Source organism: Bos grunniens, chromosome 10, assembly GCF_055505025.1.
Source record: "Bos grunniens cultivar Pamir isolate PY7600 chromosome 10, Bosgru_T2T1.0, whole genome shotgun sequence".
In the NCBI taxonomy this organism is placed as follows: domain Eukaryota; kingdom Metazoa; phylum Chordata; class Mammalia; order Artiodactyla; family Bovidae; genus Bos; species Bos grunniens.
The window spans coordinates 36,472,137-36,491,266 of NC_141174.1; the positions used below are offsets into that span (position 1 = coordinate 36,472,137).

The following is a 19,130-nucleotide window of genomic DNA, read 5'->3' on the forward strand; positions in this document are numbered from 1 at the left end:
ATTTAGAACTGCTAAGGTGGTTTCACCTAAGACATTGAGCTTTTTTTCTTACTTTCATCTCTGACTTTGCTTACGTTGAACCCTCTCCTTGGAAGGCTGATTCTATAGTCTGGACAAATATGCCTGGACAACTTCTACCCATCATGTTAGCCTTCGCTTAAGAAACACCTCCAGGAATCCTTTCCTGGACGCTCCAGGACGGGCTGGTTGCCGGGCTCTGACCTTTCACAACGTGCCACAGGGTTATAATACTGTAATGATTTATTTACATATTCATTTCCGGCATTATCCTAACTTCTTTCCGTGCAAGTATTATTTCTCATCTTTGTATCTCAAAGGAGAAGCACAGTATTCGGAAGATACTGGGCACTCACTCAATGAACATTTCTGTTCAAAGAATAAACAAGCGGAGTAAACAAAATAAATCAATCCGCTATGCAAACAATTTAAGTGCATGGCGGAATCTGGCCACCGGAGGGCGCCTTGCACCGGGACCGGTACGCAGGCGCGTTGGGAGGGCAGGCGCCGCGGCAGCAAGCGGCTGTGTGGGCTGTGGCCGCGGGAAGTGAATGGTTTTACCCAGAGGGCCCTGCGCGGCCTTTCTCCGCTGGCACCAGCGCTGCTCCCTTTCCCCCGGCCATGGCGTTCACGTTCGCGGCCTTCTGCTATATGCTGGCGCTGCTGCTCACCGCCGCGCTCATCTTCTTCGCCATTTGGCACGTGAGTAGCCGGGGCCGGGGGAAGGAGGGCGAGGTGGCTGCGCAGCCTCTTCTTGACCCGGGCCCGTGGTCTGGGCGGCCACGGTCTTCGGAGGTCGGCACGCTGGGGATGGGGCCAGGCCGGGGCGGTGCAGGCCGCGGGGCCAGGGGTCTACACGCCTCTCCGTCCCCGGGTCGGGAGCTGCAGGTCCAGGAGGAGTCGAGGCGTCGGGCGGTTGGCTGGCTGCGCCCGCGGTGTCCCGGCGCAGGCCGCGCGCGCCGCTGCTCTTCCCGCGCCGGGTGGGGCGGCCGCGGTGCTGAAGGGCCCTACGGGATAGCGCTTAGCTAACCGGCTCCGCATCCTCGAGGTCTCGCATCACTCTGCAGGATGTCAAGGGCGCAGAGAGGCGTGCTACGTGCTTAGCCGTGATGAAGTTTGCCTAATTATTGTTAATATTTAATACAGATTGCCTTTGTTTTCGGGTATTCACAGGAGTGTGGCCCAAATGAGATAATTGTAACCTACTTTAGATAAATTTCCAACTCTGCTTTTCAGCACTTCAAGTAAAATCACTTTTTCCTCCCCGGATTCTTGTTACCCGGTGAACTTTGATGCAGGTTGAATTGATTACTTTGTTGACCTTAAATCCGAACTTTTCCCCGAAATCATACTTTGACCGACAGAGTTTCTCCAGAGACAAGTCTTCTTAGCCACCTCTGTATTCGGAGTAGCTTGACGTAGTAGAGATTGTTTCAATTTGATTTTGAAAATGCTCAGAAAACTTATGTTTCTCTAGGACAATTTCCCCCTCTTCTTTTACGCATATCATGTTGCATCCTTATTGGTCTCTGTAAGGAACAAGTTAAGTTCTCTGTGAAATAGTTCTACAAGAGATTTTTAAGGATTCTTGTTTCTCTGAAATAGTTCTGCAAGAGATTTTTTTTTTTTAATTTAAATTTACTTTTGGCTGCCCTGGGTCTTTGTTGTGGTCGTGGGCTTCTCACTGCAGTGTCTTCTCTTGTTTTGGAGCTTGGGCTCTAGGGCCTACAGGTTTCAGAAGTTGGGGCACGCAGGCTTAGTTGCCCTGCGGCATGTGGGGTCTCTGGACCAGGGATCCAGCTGGTGTCTCCTGCCTTGCAAGGCAGATTATTAACCACTAGTCCACCAGGGAAGCCCTCTTCAAGAGATTTTTTAAGGATTCCTGTTTCTCTAACATAAGATTAGAAGCAGCCTTTTGGAAATCAGCATTCCTTTAAAATCTATCTTATGTTTGCTCTGCCCTTCATACCTTTTGGATTATTGGTCTTAATTTGGATTATGGGGCAGGTTCACTTTTATGTAAATCTTAAGTCAGGTTTCATCATGTCCATAGCAAGGATTTGTTATGGAACATAGAGGAGCAGAGTGATTTAAATGGCAGCAGTGTCGTGTGCAAAAAAAAAAAAAATCTAAATCCATTCCCTTTTGCTAAAGAGTGTGATTATGTTTATAAGTATTTGAAACCCAACTGCTTGTGTAGTGGGCAATGCTTATGTAGGCTGTTAAGTAACTGTTCTCTTGAAATGCTTTTCAGTAGGAACCCATAACTTGAAGAGCATTTTGGACACTTTGACTCTTTCTTAATAAATAAAGAAAATTCGGGATGCAAACTAGCTCTGCCTTAGTAAGCCTCTGATAAAACTGAAATGTGTGGTTCCCTGCCATCTGTAGTTGAGGATTTAATTACTTCCTGCTTCATGGGCACTTGTTTTCTGATGAGCTGATGAGGATTCTTAGAGCTGTGGAGGCTTACATTTTGAACTGGATTGTGTTTGGCTTAAAGAAAACCTGGAACTGCACTTTTAAAAAATGGGTAATTTAAATGAATGTGTGTCTGGGTGAAATAGGTATTTTTGGGGGATGTGGTTTTCCCAGGTGGTGCTAGTGGTAAAGAACCCGCCGGAGGAGACGTAAGAGACACAGGGCTTGATCCCTAGGTTGGGAAGATCTCCTGGAGGAGGGCACGGCAACCCACTGCAGTATTCTTGCCTGGAGAATCCCAAGGACAGAAGAGCCTGGTGAGCTTTGGTCCATAGGGTCACAGAGAGTCTGACACGACTGAAGTGACTTAGCACACAGCTTGCACAGATAGAGTTTTGTTATAGAATTAAAAATTTGTTTGTACTCAGATTAGTGGAGAGCTTATGTCCTTAGGGATTTCTTAGTAGTTCAGAAGATTATGCATCCTTGGGGAACAAATTGAAAATTCTAAATAAAGACATAGTTATAATTTTTCTGTTAACTATGTAACCTTGTTTTCTTAGGTAGTTTAAGTATCTGTGAGAAGACTAATCTGGAATTTTAAAGTATTAAAAAAATCTGCTTTATGTTAACTGTTCTATGGAGGATTTTTTAATGCTGATGGTTACATTTGTCAGTGTAGTCCTAATTCATGTGCTTGATGCTTTTTGGAGAACAGAGTTGGGGAGCACAGGCTTGTTTGAAAGCTAAAAATGCAGAAGTCATTCCCCAAAGATGTGCATCAAATTATTTATTTTTGTTTTTGAACTTTTGTGAAAAATTTTGTGAACATCCTTGTCCAGATCCACAGTCACAAAAGATTGAAAATCACTAGTTTAAGAATCTCTTCAGAAGAATTTTGACAACTCTAGCTTATAGCACTCAAACAGAAACCCATTCAGCAACATACTCATTAAAAGATCTTTTGAAATCACCTGAAGAAAATGTCCAGTGGGAAAAAAGTTTAAGCACAAGTTTCATACTTTGCTATTAAATTGAATCTTGTTAAAGGGAAGTAATTGTATTTGTGATCATGGGCCTTGTCTTAAAGCTTATTGTGGTGGTGGTTTAGTTGCTAAATTGGGTCCAAGTCTTTTCAGCTCCATGGACTGTAGCCCACCAGGCCTCTCTGTCCATGGCATTTTCCAGGCAAGAATTCTGGAATGGGTTGCCATTTCACTGGGAGTATATCACAGCTGATATCAGATAATTGACTAATAATATCTATAAAACATCATAAATTAATATCTTTAATTGTACACTTGTATTTTTATCATGTATGTGTGTTATGGGTCATTGAAAGTGAAAGTCACTCAGTCGTGTCCGACTCTTTGCGACCCCATGGACTATACAGTCCATGGAATTCTCTAGGCCAGAATACTGGAGTGGGTAGCATTTCCCTTCTCCAGGGGATCTTCCCAACCCAGGGATCAAACCCAGGTCTCCTGCATTGCAGGAGATTCTTTACCAGCTGAGCCACAAGGGAAGCCCAGGAATACTGCAGTGGGTTGCCTATCCCTTCTCCAGAGGATCTTCCCGACCCAGGAATTGAACCAGGGTCTCCTGCATTGCAGGCAGATTCTTTGGGCTATCAGGGAAGCCCAAAGGAAAATGCCTTTTGGTGAGTTCTGTACTTTATTTTAAGCATAGGGCTATTTTTTTCCCCTTTCCCCTCCTTTTATTCAGTAAATATTGATTGAACACTTAAGTATGTGCCAGGCACTATTTTTTAGGCCCTGGAATCCAGCAAAACCCTTTGCTTTCATGGAGCTTACATTTTAATGTTTAATTAATTTCCTTCCATTTCTGTTTGCATTAGAATTTTTATTAGGCCAGGTTGGTGAATTATATAAAATTCCAGAAATTAAACTCATCTTTTTCTGAAGCAAAGGATTTTAACAGGATTTAAGGATTAAGGTTTAAGGATTTAAACCAGCATATTAAAAGGTAGAAATATATGACTTAAGTGATTTTTGGTACTATTGAGTAGCACTGTCTCACATATAAAGATGGTAGTCCTAGCCCACCAGAGGAAGGGCAGATTAAATTCTTTGTCCCCTAGGCGATTAGTGGCAGCAGTTAAAATAGCTTCCTCATAAACTTGGGGCCTTTGGCTTCTTATTTTGACACTGAACACCACAAAGTGGGGTGTTACCCCAATTTGATTTTTCGTGCACTTTGGCTTTCAAATTCTGTGTTCATTGACCCTAAATGTTAATGCCACATTTCTTTTCAGAGTTTGGACAGGAACATTTTTAGCCCCCTTTGACATATTTTTTTTTTAATTAAACTTTTTATTTTGTATTGGAGTATAGCAAGTTACAGAGAAGGCAATGGCACCCCACTCCAGTACTCCTGCCTGGAAAATCCCATGGATGGAGGAGCCTGGTAGGCTGCAGTCCATGGGGTCGCTGAGTTGGACACGACTGAGCGACTTCACTTTCACTTTTCACTTGCATGCATTGGAGAAGGAAATGGCAACCCACTCCAGTGTTCTTGCCTGGAGAATCCCAGGGATGGGGGAGCCTGGTGGGCTGCCGTCTATGGGGTCGCACAGAGTTGGACACGACTGAAGCGACTTAGAAGCAGCGGCATAGCAAGTTAACAGTGTATGGTCGTTTCAGGTGGACAGCAAAGGGACTCAGCCATACATATACATATATTCATTCTCCCTCAAGCTCCCCTCCCATCCAGGCTGACACAAAACGTTGAGCAGAGTTCCCTGAGCTATGCAGTAGGTCTTTGTTGGTTATCCATTTTAAATACCTGTGTACCTGTCCATCCCAGACTCCCTATCTTTTCCCCTCCATCCTTTCTCCCTGGCAACCATAAGGTTATTCTCTTGAGTCTGTGAGTCTGTTTCTTGAACAGAATAATTTGTGATTCTTGCCATGGTTTTTTTGTTTGTTTGTTTGTTTTTTTAATGGTATGATTTAAAAAAAATGTATTTGTCCATTTATTTATTTATATTCATGTATTTTAAAAGAGTGAGTCTTTCCCCCCTTACCACGTATATAACTTTCACTTAGCACCCCATGAGAAGCTGGCCTTAACCTGGGCTTTCCCTTTCTTTAGTCTTCCATTTGGTGACCAAATGAAAGGACCTGCATGTGGTAGGAAGATACTGAGGACACGGCCAGATTGATCACTTTTGCAGTGGCCTTAAACAGGCCTACTCTGTCCTGTGTGGTGCCTTAAGGTGAATTAGAATAAGATGCTCCTTGAGGCAGAAGGACTGGAAAAGTCCTCCCTCCTGAACAACCCCTGGGTGCAAAGCCCATGCCCGGGTGTTTGGCAGCAGGAGCCTGCGATGGCATTGTGCCCCAGCCTGGCCTTTGGTCCTGTGCAGAAGCTGCACCACTGTGTGTGGTGATCCTGGCTGTGAAGTTTAATAATCTTAGTGTTCCTCTATTCTGAGGCCATTTCTTGAAATTTCCAAATCCAAGCAGGACCTTGAAATATATGTGTTTGGACACAAATGGGAATAAATTGAAGCATGCGAGTCCATTTCTGGTGTCCCACTGAACACTGTGACGGAGGGGACGTGCACAGATGATGCAAACCACTTCACCGAAGGGCTACAGGGTCTGGGGGAGGGTAGAAACCTGAACTGAAATCCTCTCCTCTAGTATGAGAAATGCCAGCCTGCTAGCGTTATAAAGCCCTGTGCTCTGTGGAGATTATAGACAGTTATTTCTGCCCAAGGAAGTCAGGGAAATCTGGGAGGGGTTGACATAGGAAGAGTGTTTTTTAGGATGATAAAGAGGAGTTTCCGTAAATAATTATGGCTGAGGGAAAGACCATTTCAAGCAGAGAAAATAACTGGAGTGGAGGCATTGAAAAAATTGAAAATTGACGATATTTATCATTTTAGTGATAATGATGTACGTGTTTTCAGTTCTTTAAATGTGATTCTAGTTATTTGTTAATGAGCACATACTGTGTTTCCTGTAACCTGGCACATGTAAAGTTAGTACACTTCCTCATTAACTTTATTCAATTGCTTGATGGGGCAGGTTTGTTGCCACTTTTTGTTAAAGTGAGAGATCCTAACTATTTTATTTTTATTTTAGATTATAGCATTCGATGAGCTGAAGACTGATTACAAGAATCCTATAGACCAGTGTAATACCCTGAATCCTGTAAGTTATAATCTAGGGTATTTCTCTAGATTTTTAAACTGTTTTTGCTTTTAACTTGATATAATTTGAAAATGGCCAGTATTCTCAGTAGCATGATAAATTTGTACTTTTTTTAAGTAGGCAGAATTTTTAAAAATATTCTTTTTCCTGTCCTGCTTGACTATTCTGACTATTATTAATCTGCTGGTGATCTTGTCAGCTGTCATACTAACATTCTTCCAATCTGCTTTTTACATTGTCGGCCAAAGACAGTTGAAAAGTTCAAAAAGATTAAAAGAGTCAAAATTGCATTAAAGGTGTGTACTGCTTTTTAGTTTAATGTTTTAATGCTGCATTCATTTCATGGGGAGGGCTAGGCATTTGTATTTGTAAACTGTTCTGTTCAGTGTGCTTGTTCATATGCCTGTGGAGGTTTCTGATTTCATGAAATTTCATATTTTATGCAAATGTTTGCTTGCTGGCCCAGTCAAGTAGGGAAAGCTGTTAAATGCTCATGCATTTAAAAAAATGTTATAGCCATAGGCACTTCGATATTAGATTATTAGGTGCAGTGTTTGAAAGATGGTTAACCTGAAATGACTTTAATAGGTGAGATTATTCTTCTTTTGTGACTTACTCTGAGATAGTCTGTAGGTGGAGCCTTTAATACCATATCTACTTTTGTCTTTGGTTTTGGAATTTATTTACTCTTTCAGCTGCTGTTTATTCAGAACCTTTAAGGTGGGTAGCTCTGTTCTTAGGCTCTGAGATTTTGGAGTAATGCTTACCCTCGGACTCATGCTGTCAGAACTTTGTGGTTAACAATTTATATACAAATGTCTACATAGTTATTTCAGTATATCCAATCTAAGTTTCTAAAACAGAACTGTCTTACACTAAGTTCTGAGCTCTTCTGATTTAGTTATAATGTGGCCCCATTGTGCTTGGGGCCATATGTTTATTTTTACCTCATTTAGTTTGCTCATTCAGGAAGATTCTCCTTTAGACTGTAGGTTTGATTTTTGTTGAACTGGTCAGAAACTGAAAGGTTGTTTGTAAGAAAGCAGTGTGTATGTCTTCAAGAAATAGAATATTAATTCATCTTTAAAAATTACTTAATGAAGATGAAAACATGTATAGACTTGAGCTGTGTAAAACTGGAACACTGGCGTGCCAGAGGGATTTTATTTGGAAAGGGTCTGTAAAGTTAATTTGCTTCTTTATCATTGTTTCCTAGATAAACAGGCATGATGGAATACATTCCTAGTTTGTCTTTAAAGAACTGATAGAATAAAACTTGATGTAGGTACAGTTAAAAGTATTAACCGTTTCTCTACTCTTGCGAAACAAAATATAAGATAAATCTGCGTTCTTATTGGAAAGTAGTAATGTTCATTGTAAAACGTCTTAACTTACTGTTTGTTACCAAGAGATTGAACTGAAATTTCTCCTTTTGATGGTTGTTTATTAATAGTTTACTATTTTCATTGGCTTTTCATTACTTCAAATAACCAAATGATGATGAAGATAATAATAGCTGAAATCAGGTGAGGGCTATCCTGGGTGCCAGGCTCTGTGCTAAACATCTTTACCTGCGTTTTTCATTCAGTTTTCATGACAATCCTAAGAGGTGGGTGTATCATGCTCTAAAGGAGAGTAAACTGGGGCTTAACGAGGTTCGAGCACTTTGCTCCGGGTCACGCTGCTAACATAGAGTCAGAATTGGAACTCAGACAGCCTGATTTTTAGGTTCAAATTCTTCTGTTTTCCTAATTTACTGTAAATCTAAGATGGACTCACTTCATTTTAACATATAGTTTGTGGTTTCTAGCTTTTTTTAATAGAAAGAAATTCTCACTTTGTGCTTGGGACCTCCAAATGCTGTGGTGGGTCAGAAGGAAGTTTCTAGATCAGCCTAAGTTGTGTTTTGGATAGGGTGCTGATAATTGGCTCAATAGCAGTGCATCTGACAGTTTTCCCTATTGAAAATTTGTTTTGACAATTCTGCCACAGTATGGGGGAAGACAAATAGAATTATTTTTTAGAATGTGAACCTTATCTAGAGAATATTATGATTTGCATGTTTAAGTACTATCATTTCAGCCATATTTGCATGAGGTGTTTTTTATGAATACTAGTTTTTGTGTAAATGTTGGCTCCTAAATGGAATAATTTTGTGCCACTTATGGGGAAATTTCATTATTAAGGAATGAAGAGTGCTGGTCTTTATGAGAGATGTATAGTACAAGTTTCTGGACTGCTTTGAGGAGAAGGGAGGGAGTGTGGCATTTGTTTCATAGTAGAACTGGTAGAATTCCAGATGACCTTTATTATCAGTCTTATTAAAGAAGATTGTTTAAAAGCAGTAGGGAGCATGCTTTTAAAGTCATTTTCTCCCCATACATTAGTCTGGGAGTGTAGAATGAAAACTTGAATGATGATTTGTATTGTTAGATCAGTTGGTTTTTAGGGAACTGAAATAGGCTTATTATATTGTAAAGAAAAATGTTGTTATTTAAACTAGTATTATAAACAGAAGCTCTAGTGGAACTCCTAGTAAAATGTATATTTTTCTTGGTTTGTCCTGGTTGTAGTCTTTGTGTTTCAAAGATTTCCCTGTAGACGTTTTCTTGTTTTCTTACAGATGTTTAACTTTGATCTTAACTAAATGCTGATTTAACAGTTCATATTATTTATATGTTTATATATATATGCAGAGTTTAATCTTATTATTATATTGTTTAGATTTGTGGAAAATATCTGGTTAGTGGTACAGATTAATTGGCTTTACTGGAATTTTATTTAAAATAGTATTAATTAAAACTTTGCTTTACAGCTTTGAATGGGAAGGGTAATTTGGGAGTACTAGAAAATGGGCTTGAATAAGTAATATAATTATATTATTTCTACAGCTGTAGTTTTCCCTCAGGAAAGATCTGATGGTACAGTACAGACACATTTGAGAAACTGGCTTTGCAGCTGTGATTTACTGTAGGAAACTCTAGCTGAAACTTGCAATGAAAGGTTTTAGTATTTATATTTAACGGAGTCATTAGACTGAAATCTTTAGGACGAGAAAGATAATTTAAAGCATGAACTCTTGGTCATTTATAAAAAGCATTTTCCTTGGACTAGTTTTTCTTCACTTAATACTGCTTGCTATCAAAAGATGTATTTTGTTTTTGAGTTCTGAGCTGCTACCGGTCTGCTGTGTTTGTAGCACTTCACTGGAGAAAGCAGGCTGAAAGAAACAGAAAAGCTGTGTAGGAATGGGAGCTCAGGAACGGGGAGAATTCCAGTTTCATGGTGTAGATCCCAGTCTTTTCCCTCCTACATTGCAGAAAGCACATCGTTTGCATCGTGCATTTTAGTGTTCTTCCTCTCTGACTGTGCTGAGATTATTGGCTGTTGGCTTTCCATTGAAAAATTACTTTTGTGGTAATGTGTGTTTTGTTAAATATTGTATTTGTAGCACCCTGGTTTCTGTTAAAGGCTTAAAAACACTAATGTGTGAACTTCTAAAGGGAGCTTTGTTCTTGTGAATTTTTTTATATCATGTTGCATGTGATCAGATACTTCATTTTTATATTTTTATCATTTTTAAATAGTGGAAAGAAAAAATATTCTAAGTTATTTTAAGTGATTAGCAAATAGCTGTGTTTGAACAATCTGGGTGGTAACTTTGTATAATTTAACCTGTTGTAAGAATTTGGGTTTTAAATTTTGAGTCACGTATTGTTTTAGTGCAAGCTATAACCTCTGGTCAGTTTGCATATAATCCTGCTTTTGGTCAGAAGCTAAATATGAAAATAAAACTCAGTAGCATTTTTCATTTCTGATTCTAAGAAAACAAGTGATTTTTCACTATGGAAACTTAGTTGCCACCTGCTCTCCAGATTAGCAGTTGATTTACTGCCAAGGTGTTCTGATAACCGTAACCGGCTTGTGTTCTTTCTTCCAGCTTGTCCTTCCAGAGTACCTCATCCACGCTTTCTTCTGTGTCATGTTTCTTTGTGCAGCAGAGTGGCTTACACTGGGTCTCAATATGCCCCTCCTGGCATATCATATTTGGAGGTAATATTGAGATACACTTCTAATACTTTTCCTAATTAAATTTTAATTATACTGTGGTTGATACGATTATCTTAACATACTAGTCACCGAAATGAAAGTGGTGGTGGTGTAGTCACTAAGTCGTGTCTGACTCTTGCGACCCCATGAACTGTAGCCCACCAGGCTCCTCTGTCCATGGGATTCTTCGGGCAAGAAGACTGGAGTGGGGTGTCATTTCCTTCTTCAGGGGATCTTTCGGACCCAGGGATTAAACCCTGTCTTCTGTACTGCAGGCAGTATCTTTACTGACTGAGCTACCAGGGAAGCCCCCTAAATGAAAGTAGTTGGCATTTATTTTTTAAACCACATGGATGAACAAATACTGCTTTAATACCTCTTGGGGAGCTTATGTTACTATTTGTTAAAGGGTTTTTTAAAAATTAAGCTATATCTTACATACAATAATGTGTGCACAATCTGAAGTGTACAGCTCAGTGGATTTTTATGTCTGTGTACACTTGTGAAACCACCACCCAGATCAAGACATACATTAGTTCCAGCCCCCAGAAGAGTCCCTCGTGTCGCATCCCAGCTGCCCTCTAACTTCCTCAGGAGAACCAGTGATCTTTTGTCACTTAGATGAGTTTTGTCCATTTCTGAACTTCATGGAAATCAGATTGTACAGTGTGTGTCTTTATTTCTTTCTACTTGTTTACTCTATGACTCTAAATTTGGTTATTTATAAGAGATTCATATTTCATAACTTCTACATGTTTTGTTTCAGATAGGCAGTCTCATTGCCCTTGACTTTAGGAAGTACATGTGGAAGAAACACTTAGAAGTCAAGTGATGTGATATCACTTAACGGGCTCTGATACGGCTCAGGAAAAATGTACATGTATTTAAAAAAGAAAAGAGAAGCACAGAGCCGCATGGTTTATGTGGACATTTGCAGCATCTTGGTGAAGGCTTCTTTATGTTAAAGTAGAAAGTTGAAAGGAAAAAAATCGTATTTCCTTTTTTACAGTTATTTGTAATTCTCTTGGATTTCTGAAAGTGTAGAGGAGACCAGATATGCCTTGTTTTAACTGCTCTGTTTTCCCCTTTAGGGGCTCTAGTTTTAAAATTAAGATGATAAAAGGAAAGAGCTCCACCTAGAACTAAAAGTATGCTTCTCTGTGTGGGCCACCTCTCATTGTCACGAGTATCGTTTGAGAAGAATGCTGCTGTCCATCTTGAAGGTTAGCTTCCATTCTGAGTGGCTAATCAGTTGTGCTTATTACAGGTATATGAGTAGACCAGTGATGAGTGGACCAGGACTCTACGATCCTACAACCATCATGAATGCAGATATTCTAGCATATTGTCAGAAAGAAGGATGGTGCAAATTAGCTTTTTATCTTCTAGCATTTTTTTACTACCTATATGGGTAAGTTTAAAAAATGAAAATACCATTGTACTTTGCCGCCTGAAACATTTGCAGGCATTGGGTCTAACACCTTCAAACCCACTTGAAGAGTAACTCATGTCCTGAATGCTGGTACTGGTAATGGCACAGTGCACACTGACAAGTTCATGCACATTGAATAAACTGGTGCTTGTCCAGGCAGCCAGCTCATGTGCAGTCAGAGGCAGAAAACTGGGCTGGGGATGCTGCTTCCAGAGTCTCAGCCAGCCAGTGAAGGCCAGTCCTCATTTTCCATGCCAGAGCAAGAGCATGTGGCTGTGTGCATTTGCAAAAAAGTTTTTGCTTGCCTCAGGGTCTGTCTCAAGATTATGTTTAGTTTTTTTCTTAATCATTCTTGTTAAACTATATGTTGTACCCTTTATTTTTGGTTTGCATGCTCTGTATGGCATGAAGGAAAGAAAAGTTCTATCATACAGGATGGTGCAGTTACTGATTTTCATCCTTTTATACTTAGATGGACTCATATCATTCCTCTTGATCAGGGTTTCTTGACCTTGGCACTGTTGATATTCTGGGCAAGACAAAATTTGTTGTGAGAAGCTGTCCTGTGCATTGTAGAGTGTTCAGCAGCATTCCTGGCCTCTCTCCACTAGATGCCAGCAGCATCCCCCTGCCCCAGTGATAATAACCAGAAGTGTCACTAGATGCTACCAGATGCTCCCTGTGGAGCAAAGTCGCCCTGGTTGAGAGCCACCATTCTAGCTGTACTGTAGGTGGAGGAAAACAGCTGCTTATTAAAAGTAGAATAAAACTAGGGCTAGAATAGAGTTATAATTTTTCTTTATATAAATAACATCTCTCTCATTTTTTATTAATATATATTCAACTTGGAGAGAAATTTCCACCCGATTTTCAAAATATGAAGAAGATTATATTAGATGAAATTATTGCAGTAATTAAAGGTTCTCTTCCCTCTCCTTTTTGTTACTTGAAAACTTGCTTAGTATTAAATGGTAGGCATGTAGTCATATTTCTTGTTCATATTATTTTCCATTGTGGAAGAGGGACTTAAAATGCATTTTTATGCCTTTAGAGGTTATATTTGTGAAAAATCAGTGTCTGCAGATGTTCATACATAAAACAGAGTGAAAAAGTTCTGAGAAGTGAAATTCCATGTGTCCTTTTAATTTCTGTTAATTTTCATATTTTAGTTTCTATAATAAGTGTCTAAAACAGTGCTGGCATTTAGTAGACACTTAAAACATACATGTTGAAGGAAGGCAAATGAGTGAATGAATGATAGAGGTGGGGGAAAATGTTCGCCAGGAGATGGTAGCACTATGTTGTTCGTTTTATTTAAAAAATTTGTTTTGGCGGCGCTAGGTTTTAGTTGCTTTGTGAGGGCTTTCTCTAGTTCTGGCAAGCAGGGCCTACTCTTTGTTGCGGCATGCAGGCTTCAGCAGTCGTGGCTCATGGGCTCTAGAGCATGGCTTCAGCAGTTGTGGCATATGGGCTTAGTTGCTCTGTGGCATGTGGGATCTTTCTGGACTAGGGATCAAAGCCTTGTCCTCTGCACTGGCAGGCGGATTCCTATCCACTGCGCCACCAGGGAAGTCCCATTCATTTGTTTTAAATTGTCTGTCAAGCTTGCTCACCTCCTTGCTTTGTATTTCCATTTAGACACACATGCTCTTGAACCATGCCTCTCTCACCTTGCCCTGCATGTAGGATCAAATGGTTATTGCTTTTTATTTTGCTTGTTGGTCTCCTTTTCTTTTTTAAACTTGCTGCTGTTGCCTAGAGCCTTTCTCTAATGGGAAAGTTCCTTGATTACTCCTGTGTGTAAAATGGGGATAATAATGGTACGTATCCTACCTCCTAGGACCTAGCAGAAGGCCTGGCATGAAGTGAGCCCTTGGAGATGCTCACTCCTATTCTTAGATACAGCTCTGGAGCAGTGTGCTGTTTTGGATTGCTTCTCTTAAGCTCTGATCCCCCATTAAGCTTTCAGCTGTGCTGTTCTACTTGCTAAAATTGGAAAGGAAACAGGGGACAACTCAGCCCATGTACTGAGCTAGTCGTACCTTAGGCAAAAGTCTATAAACGCAGATTAAAATCGTATCATGAACTTGTCATTGGTCTTACCATTTTCTGTGATGTTGTGATACCACAAACTGTTATATAAAGCAGACTCAACTTTTTGGTGCTGTTAGTTTTTATAGTTAGAAATGTTTGAATTAACAACAGCCTTTTTCTTCTTTTCAGCATGATTTATGTTTTGGTGAGCTCTTAGAACAACGCTTAGAAGAATTGGTCCAGTTAAGTGCATGCAAAAAGCCACCAACGAAGGGATTCTATCCAGCAAGATCCTGTTTCCAAGAGTAGCCTATGGAATCTGATCAGTTACTTTAAAAATGACTCCTTATTTTTTAAATGTTTCCACATTTTTTGCTTGTGGAAAGACTGTTTTCATATGTTATACTTGGATAAAGAATTTAAATGGAATTACGTATAAATTAATATAAAATGATACCTCTGGTGTTGACAGGTTTGAACTTGCACTCCTTAAGGAACAGCCATAATCCCTTGAATGATTGATTGCATTAATTATTGACTGTCCTTAGTCCATTGGAAGCTTTCGTTTATAGGAACTTGTAGGGCTCATTTTGGTTTTATTGAAATGCCATTTAATTATAAATTAGCTATAGATATCAGGTGCTTCTGATGAACTGAAAATATGTATCTGACCTGTGGGAAACTTCATGGGTTTCCTTATCTATCATGTAGGTGATTATATATGGATGCATTAAAAAAATGAGTGGGATTTTTTTCCCCTTGGACTTGAAATACTATTCCTGTATATTGCATGAATGAGAGACTTCCCCGTATTTCCACCAGAGTAATATACTTGCTTTAATTCTTAAGCATAAGTGAACATGATATAAAAATATACGCTGACTTACTTGTGAAGAATGCATTTAAAGCTATTTTAAATGTTTTAATTTGTGAGACTTTACTTATTAAGAAATTGGTTACTAAATGTTCTAATCTGGTGGTAAAGGTATTCTTAAGAATTTGCAAGTACTTCAGATTTTCAAAACCAAATGAGAGAGAACATTGTATAACCATCCTGCTGTTCCTTTAGTGCAATACAATAAAACTCTGAAATTAAGACTTATTTTCAGTGCATTGTTTTAAAGATTATAAATAGCTATTTCTTAAACTTGCTTATTCCAAATAAAGACATATCACTGTCAGTTTTTTAAGAAGATAGTAGAGTATTACTTTTTTGTTTTTTAATACCATGCTTGGATCTAAAAAGGACAGTTTTTAAGTGGTTAAGTACATTACCGTCTGTTGTCACTTGACAAGATTCATAAACACTGATGGCATAGCATCATCATTTTTCTAATTAAAGTTATTGTGAAACTTAAAAGGTTTAAAGTATTTTTTTCCTTTTTGAAACAGCAGGTTTTTAAGGTGAAATGAGTTATACATTTGTGTTTGTTTTTTTTTTTGCTGCTGCTTGAAAGGCAGGTGATTTATGGCTTGCATGTTTTCATAAGCATTCTTGTGGTTTATTTGAGAGGGCTAAGTTAAGGCAATTGAAAATAGGATAAGTGGTTCAAAGTTTCTTAAAGGATCAAGGAAGAAAATCATATGTAGAAATTCCACATAATGACCAAGGGGATTTATGGATGTGTTTGTGCAAGTCTTATTCTAAGTAGCCCTTGAATTAGATGCTGTTTTATGCTCTACTAGTGAAGAAACGCTTCCCCACCTTTGGGAGAAGTTTACTATTTTGAGATTGGGCCATAGGAGTAAATACATTGAAGAAGAGGATATAGAACCAGAGAGTGAGGAGAGTCAAACCATTTCATAATGAGAGATGCTTAAAGACCTTGCATTTTGTAGTCTGCAGCACACCTCAAGGGATCTGACTGTTCATTAGTTCATGCAGTAAATTGTTTATTGAGTCCTAGTTAGGCACTGTAGACTCGTGATCTGAGTATAAGCAACCATTCAGCTTCTAATCCACCCAATTGTACTGGCATGCACTCATTTTTCTTTCTTGTTCACAAGAACTTTTTATCATGAGAGACTTTCAGATAAGTTTTCTGGGGTAGTTACTTTTGTATTCCCGTTAAAGTATTTTCATGAGCCCTTCCTGTCTGTTAGCAAACACCACATTCCTTTTTGAATTTTAACAAACATCCTTTTAATAATTATTTCACAGTATTCTCCAGGATTAATGCCAGGTTTATTGGTTGGTGATTCGTGGAAGCCACCTTCACATGTTTCAAAAGTTAGATATGTAGTCCTTAGCTGATACCTCAAGGATGATTGACAGTCAGTGGTAGGTTGTTAGGTCCTAGGCATGTAGATAATTAGAATATTGGGTACCTGGATGCTCTCAAAATATCTGCTCTTTACCTTCACCAGTGTTTTAAGAAAGTAAGTCACTTACCAAGAAAAAGCAGAAACTATTTGCATTTGACAGTATGCCAGTGGTTCTTTTCTTTGCTCTAAATTTAATTTGTTCCCCTGTTAATCTGGTTTGGGTGGTCCTAGCCGTATTTCTATTATTTCTGCATGTCCAGCTGAAACATAGTCTGGGTTCATAATCCTTTCTAGCTTTAGTCAAGACTGTACCCTGTGCAGCCACAGCTGTTTATTTAGGAATTCTTTTTTCCCTTGTTACGGTTACTTTTGCTGTTGTGTTTTAAGAGCTTTCTAACTCTGAAATCATTCCTGTAACTTACTGTGGTTTTTATCTGTATCAGCAACTTGCTATTGGTAATACAGATTGCCCTGTATTAAAAATATTATGTAACAAATGTAGTCTATTTAGCAGTTATTCTATTGAGTAATAATACTGTATCATGGCAATATGTCCTGTAGTGCTAAGGAGGTTTAGGGGTAGATTCTCTAATGCCTGAGCCTGAATTTTATTAATATTATTTGATAATTTTCACAATATTTAACTGATACTCCCCACACCCCATCCCAGGGTAGAGGAGAGTTGGGTCACAGGCTGCACATAAACTATTAATTTGTTTGAATTACTTTTCATGGGAGGAGGGTAGTGACAGGAAATGACCAGATAATCCACTTTCGATGTGTATCAGATAGTACTAAAGCGTTTGAGAAGCCTCATACCATGAATGGTCAGACCTATAGTCAAGTTCAGATACCCAGGTCATAGTCTCGCACAGAGCAACAGAATGCATGGCAGTTTGCAGTGTGTGTCTTTTAAAGCCTCTTCAGTATTTTTGGCTTGAGGACCACTTATGCTAATAATGTTCATAGAGCTCTCTGCAGATAACATATTTTGAAAATATGTAAGATAATTGCATAGAAAGGAAATAGAGATGTAGATACAATTTGAAACTAGCAAATTATTTTCCTTGCTACAACCCTTCTCTTTTCCTCCAATATATATTTACAGACAGCATTCATGGAATATTACTGTCATAGTACAAAGAATGACTTTTGTGGATTTTTTCTTATCTCTGCAGGAGGGCCAGCTTTCATTTTGGGTGTGGCCATGTCACATAGCAGTGTGATAATATCAAGTCCGTTAAAATGATTTATATTTGAAAGTACATATCTAATTTACTTACTTAAAGCTCAGTTGGTAAAGAATCTGCCTGAATGCAGGAGACCTGGGTTTGATCCCAGGGTCAGGAAGATCCCCTGGAGAAGGAAATGGCAACCCACTCCAATATTCTTGTCTGGAGAATTCCAGGGACAGAGGAGCCTGGTGGGCTACAGTCCATGGGATCACAAAGAGTCAGACACGACTCACTTTCACTTTTACCACTCACAAATGTGCATTTGTTGATAATCACTTGTATAACTGTACATCAGAAGTTTTGACAGCCAAAATATTTGAAACAACACTTCTCAAAGGGGACAGATAGAAATACTGATACCTTGTCTAGCATTGTTCAGGTAACTATGTAGTCATTGTTTTAGGAAACTATTGATAATGTTAATCTCATAATTTAAGCTCTTTTGCTCAAAGCAGGCATTGATCTGTGATCAGACCAGTAGCTAATTAGTCTCTGGCACTAGTATTACAGCTCAGCAGATAATTCTGAACTAATACTGCAGGGCGATGCCGAGAGAAAATGGGGTTCTCTTTCGGGATATGTTGAATAGCTTTCTTGGAACAATTTTGCTTTGATTAAAATTAATGGTTTTAAAGCTAAATGTCTTAAAAAGAGTAAACAACTCTGCTGCTTGTTCTGCTTGGTTTTGGAAAACAGTATTAACCATTAAGGTGATCTGTGGGATTGGAGTGAAGGTTTTACCCTACATTAGTTTTATTAATGTATATTGTGGAAGATGTAGAGAACATCTTGACATAGAAAAGAATGAATAAGTTAACTTATTGTACAGTGCTTTTCCTGAACATTTACATTTCTTTGTTTACAATGTTCTTGTATTATGGAGAAGAAAAATTTCTTAAATAATAAATTGATGACTAGATAGATCTTAAAACTATTAAGGGAAACACAGAATGTAGTTAGCTATCTGTGATCATGGTTTCTTAAAATCAAAGTTAACCTTAATGGTGCTGTACACCATCCAAAGACAATGTCCTTATGTTGTCCCGCCTTCTTTGAGCTTGCTTGCTTTATTTTGCTTTTGTATATTTAATAAAAACTGTCTCAAATATTTCCTTGTGTAGTTTGTGGATAACGGTTGAGTTTTGTGTGTTGATTCTATTTCAGCAACTAACTGGCTTGTGTATGACCAGGATTCCAGTAGGTCTCTCTGCCTCCTTTCCCTTATTGTTTTGAGGGCTGTCCTGTAGATTAACCAGAGAAAATTCTTTTTCAAGAATGTTGGAATTACATGTTATTAAACTTTATTGGATAATTATATTTGAATAGTGACATCCCATGTTTGTTATGGAATAATTGATGTTTTTCCTTATACTTAGTAAAATAGTCAAGCGTTTTATTGTGGAAGGCTTAACTAGCACTTCTTGGCAGTGGAAATTGAGATGCATGTACTTTGAAAATTCAACTGATTAAAGGATTTGATTAGTCCATGCTAAT

The 19,130-nt window shown here is 38.8% G+C and overlaps 1 protein-coding gene across 2 annotated transcripts; it reads left to right on the plus strand.

Annotated features, from left to right (window-relative positions):
* The first annotated feature begins 595 nt into the window (after positions 1 to 595).
* On the plus strand, positions 596 to 18,744 carry CNIH1 (cornichon family member 1). 2 transcript variants are annotated; one of them, XM_086320628.1, is made up of 5 exons: positions 596 to 720; positions 6,552 to 6,620; positions 10,561 to 10,673; positions 11,938 to 12,081; positions 14,326 to 18,744. In XM_086320628.1, the coding sequence occupies exons 1-5, from the start codon at positions 640 to 642 to the stop codon at positions 14,351 to 14,353; spliced, it is 435 nt and encodes a 144-aa protein (XP_086176754.1). In that variant the 5' UTR covers positions 596 to 639; the 3' UTR covers positions 14,354 to 18,744. The 2 variants fall into 2 exon arrangements, with proteins under 2 accessions (XP_086176754.1, XP_086176753.1); XM_086320627.1 differs by lacking the exon at positions 596 to 720 and adding an exon at positions 978 to 2,551.
* Positions 18,745 to 19,130: the final 386 nt, after the last annotated feature.

Excerpts from the sequence above, each read along its gene's own strand:
- CNIH1 (XM_086320627.1), top strand. The coding sequence starts at position 2,462 with ATGAGGATTCTTAGAGCTGTGGAGGCTTACATTTTGAACTGGATTGTG. Across the intron at positions 2,552-6,551 it reads ACTGCACTTTTAAAAAATGG|ATTATAGCATTCGATGAGCT; the intron begins GTAATTTAAATG and ends TTTTTATTTTAG. Across the intron at positions 12,082-14,325 it reads TTTTTTTACTACCTATATGG|CATGATTTATGTTTTGGTGA; the intron begins GTAAGTTTAAAA and ends TCTTCTTTTCAG.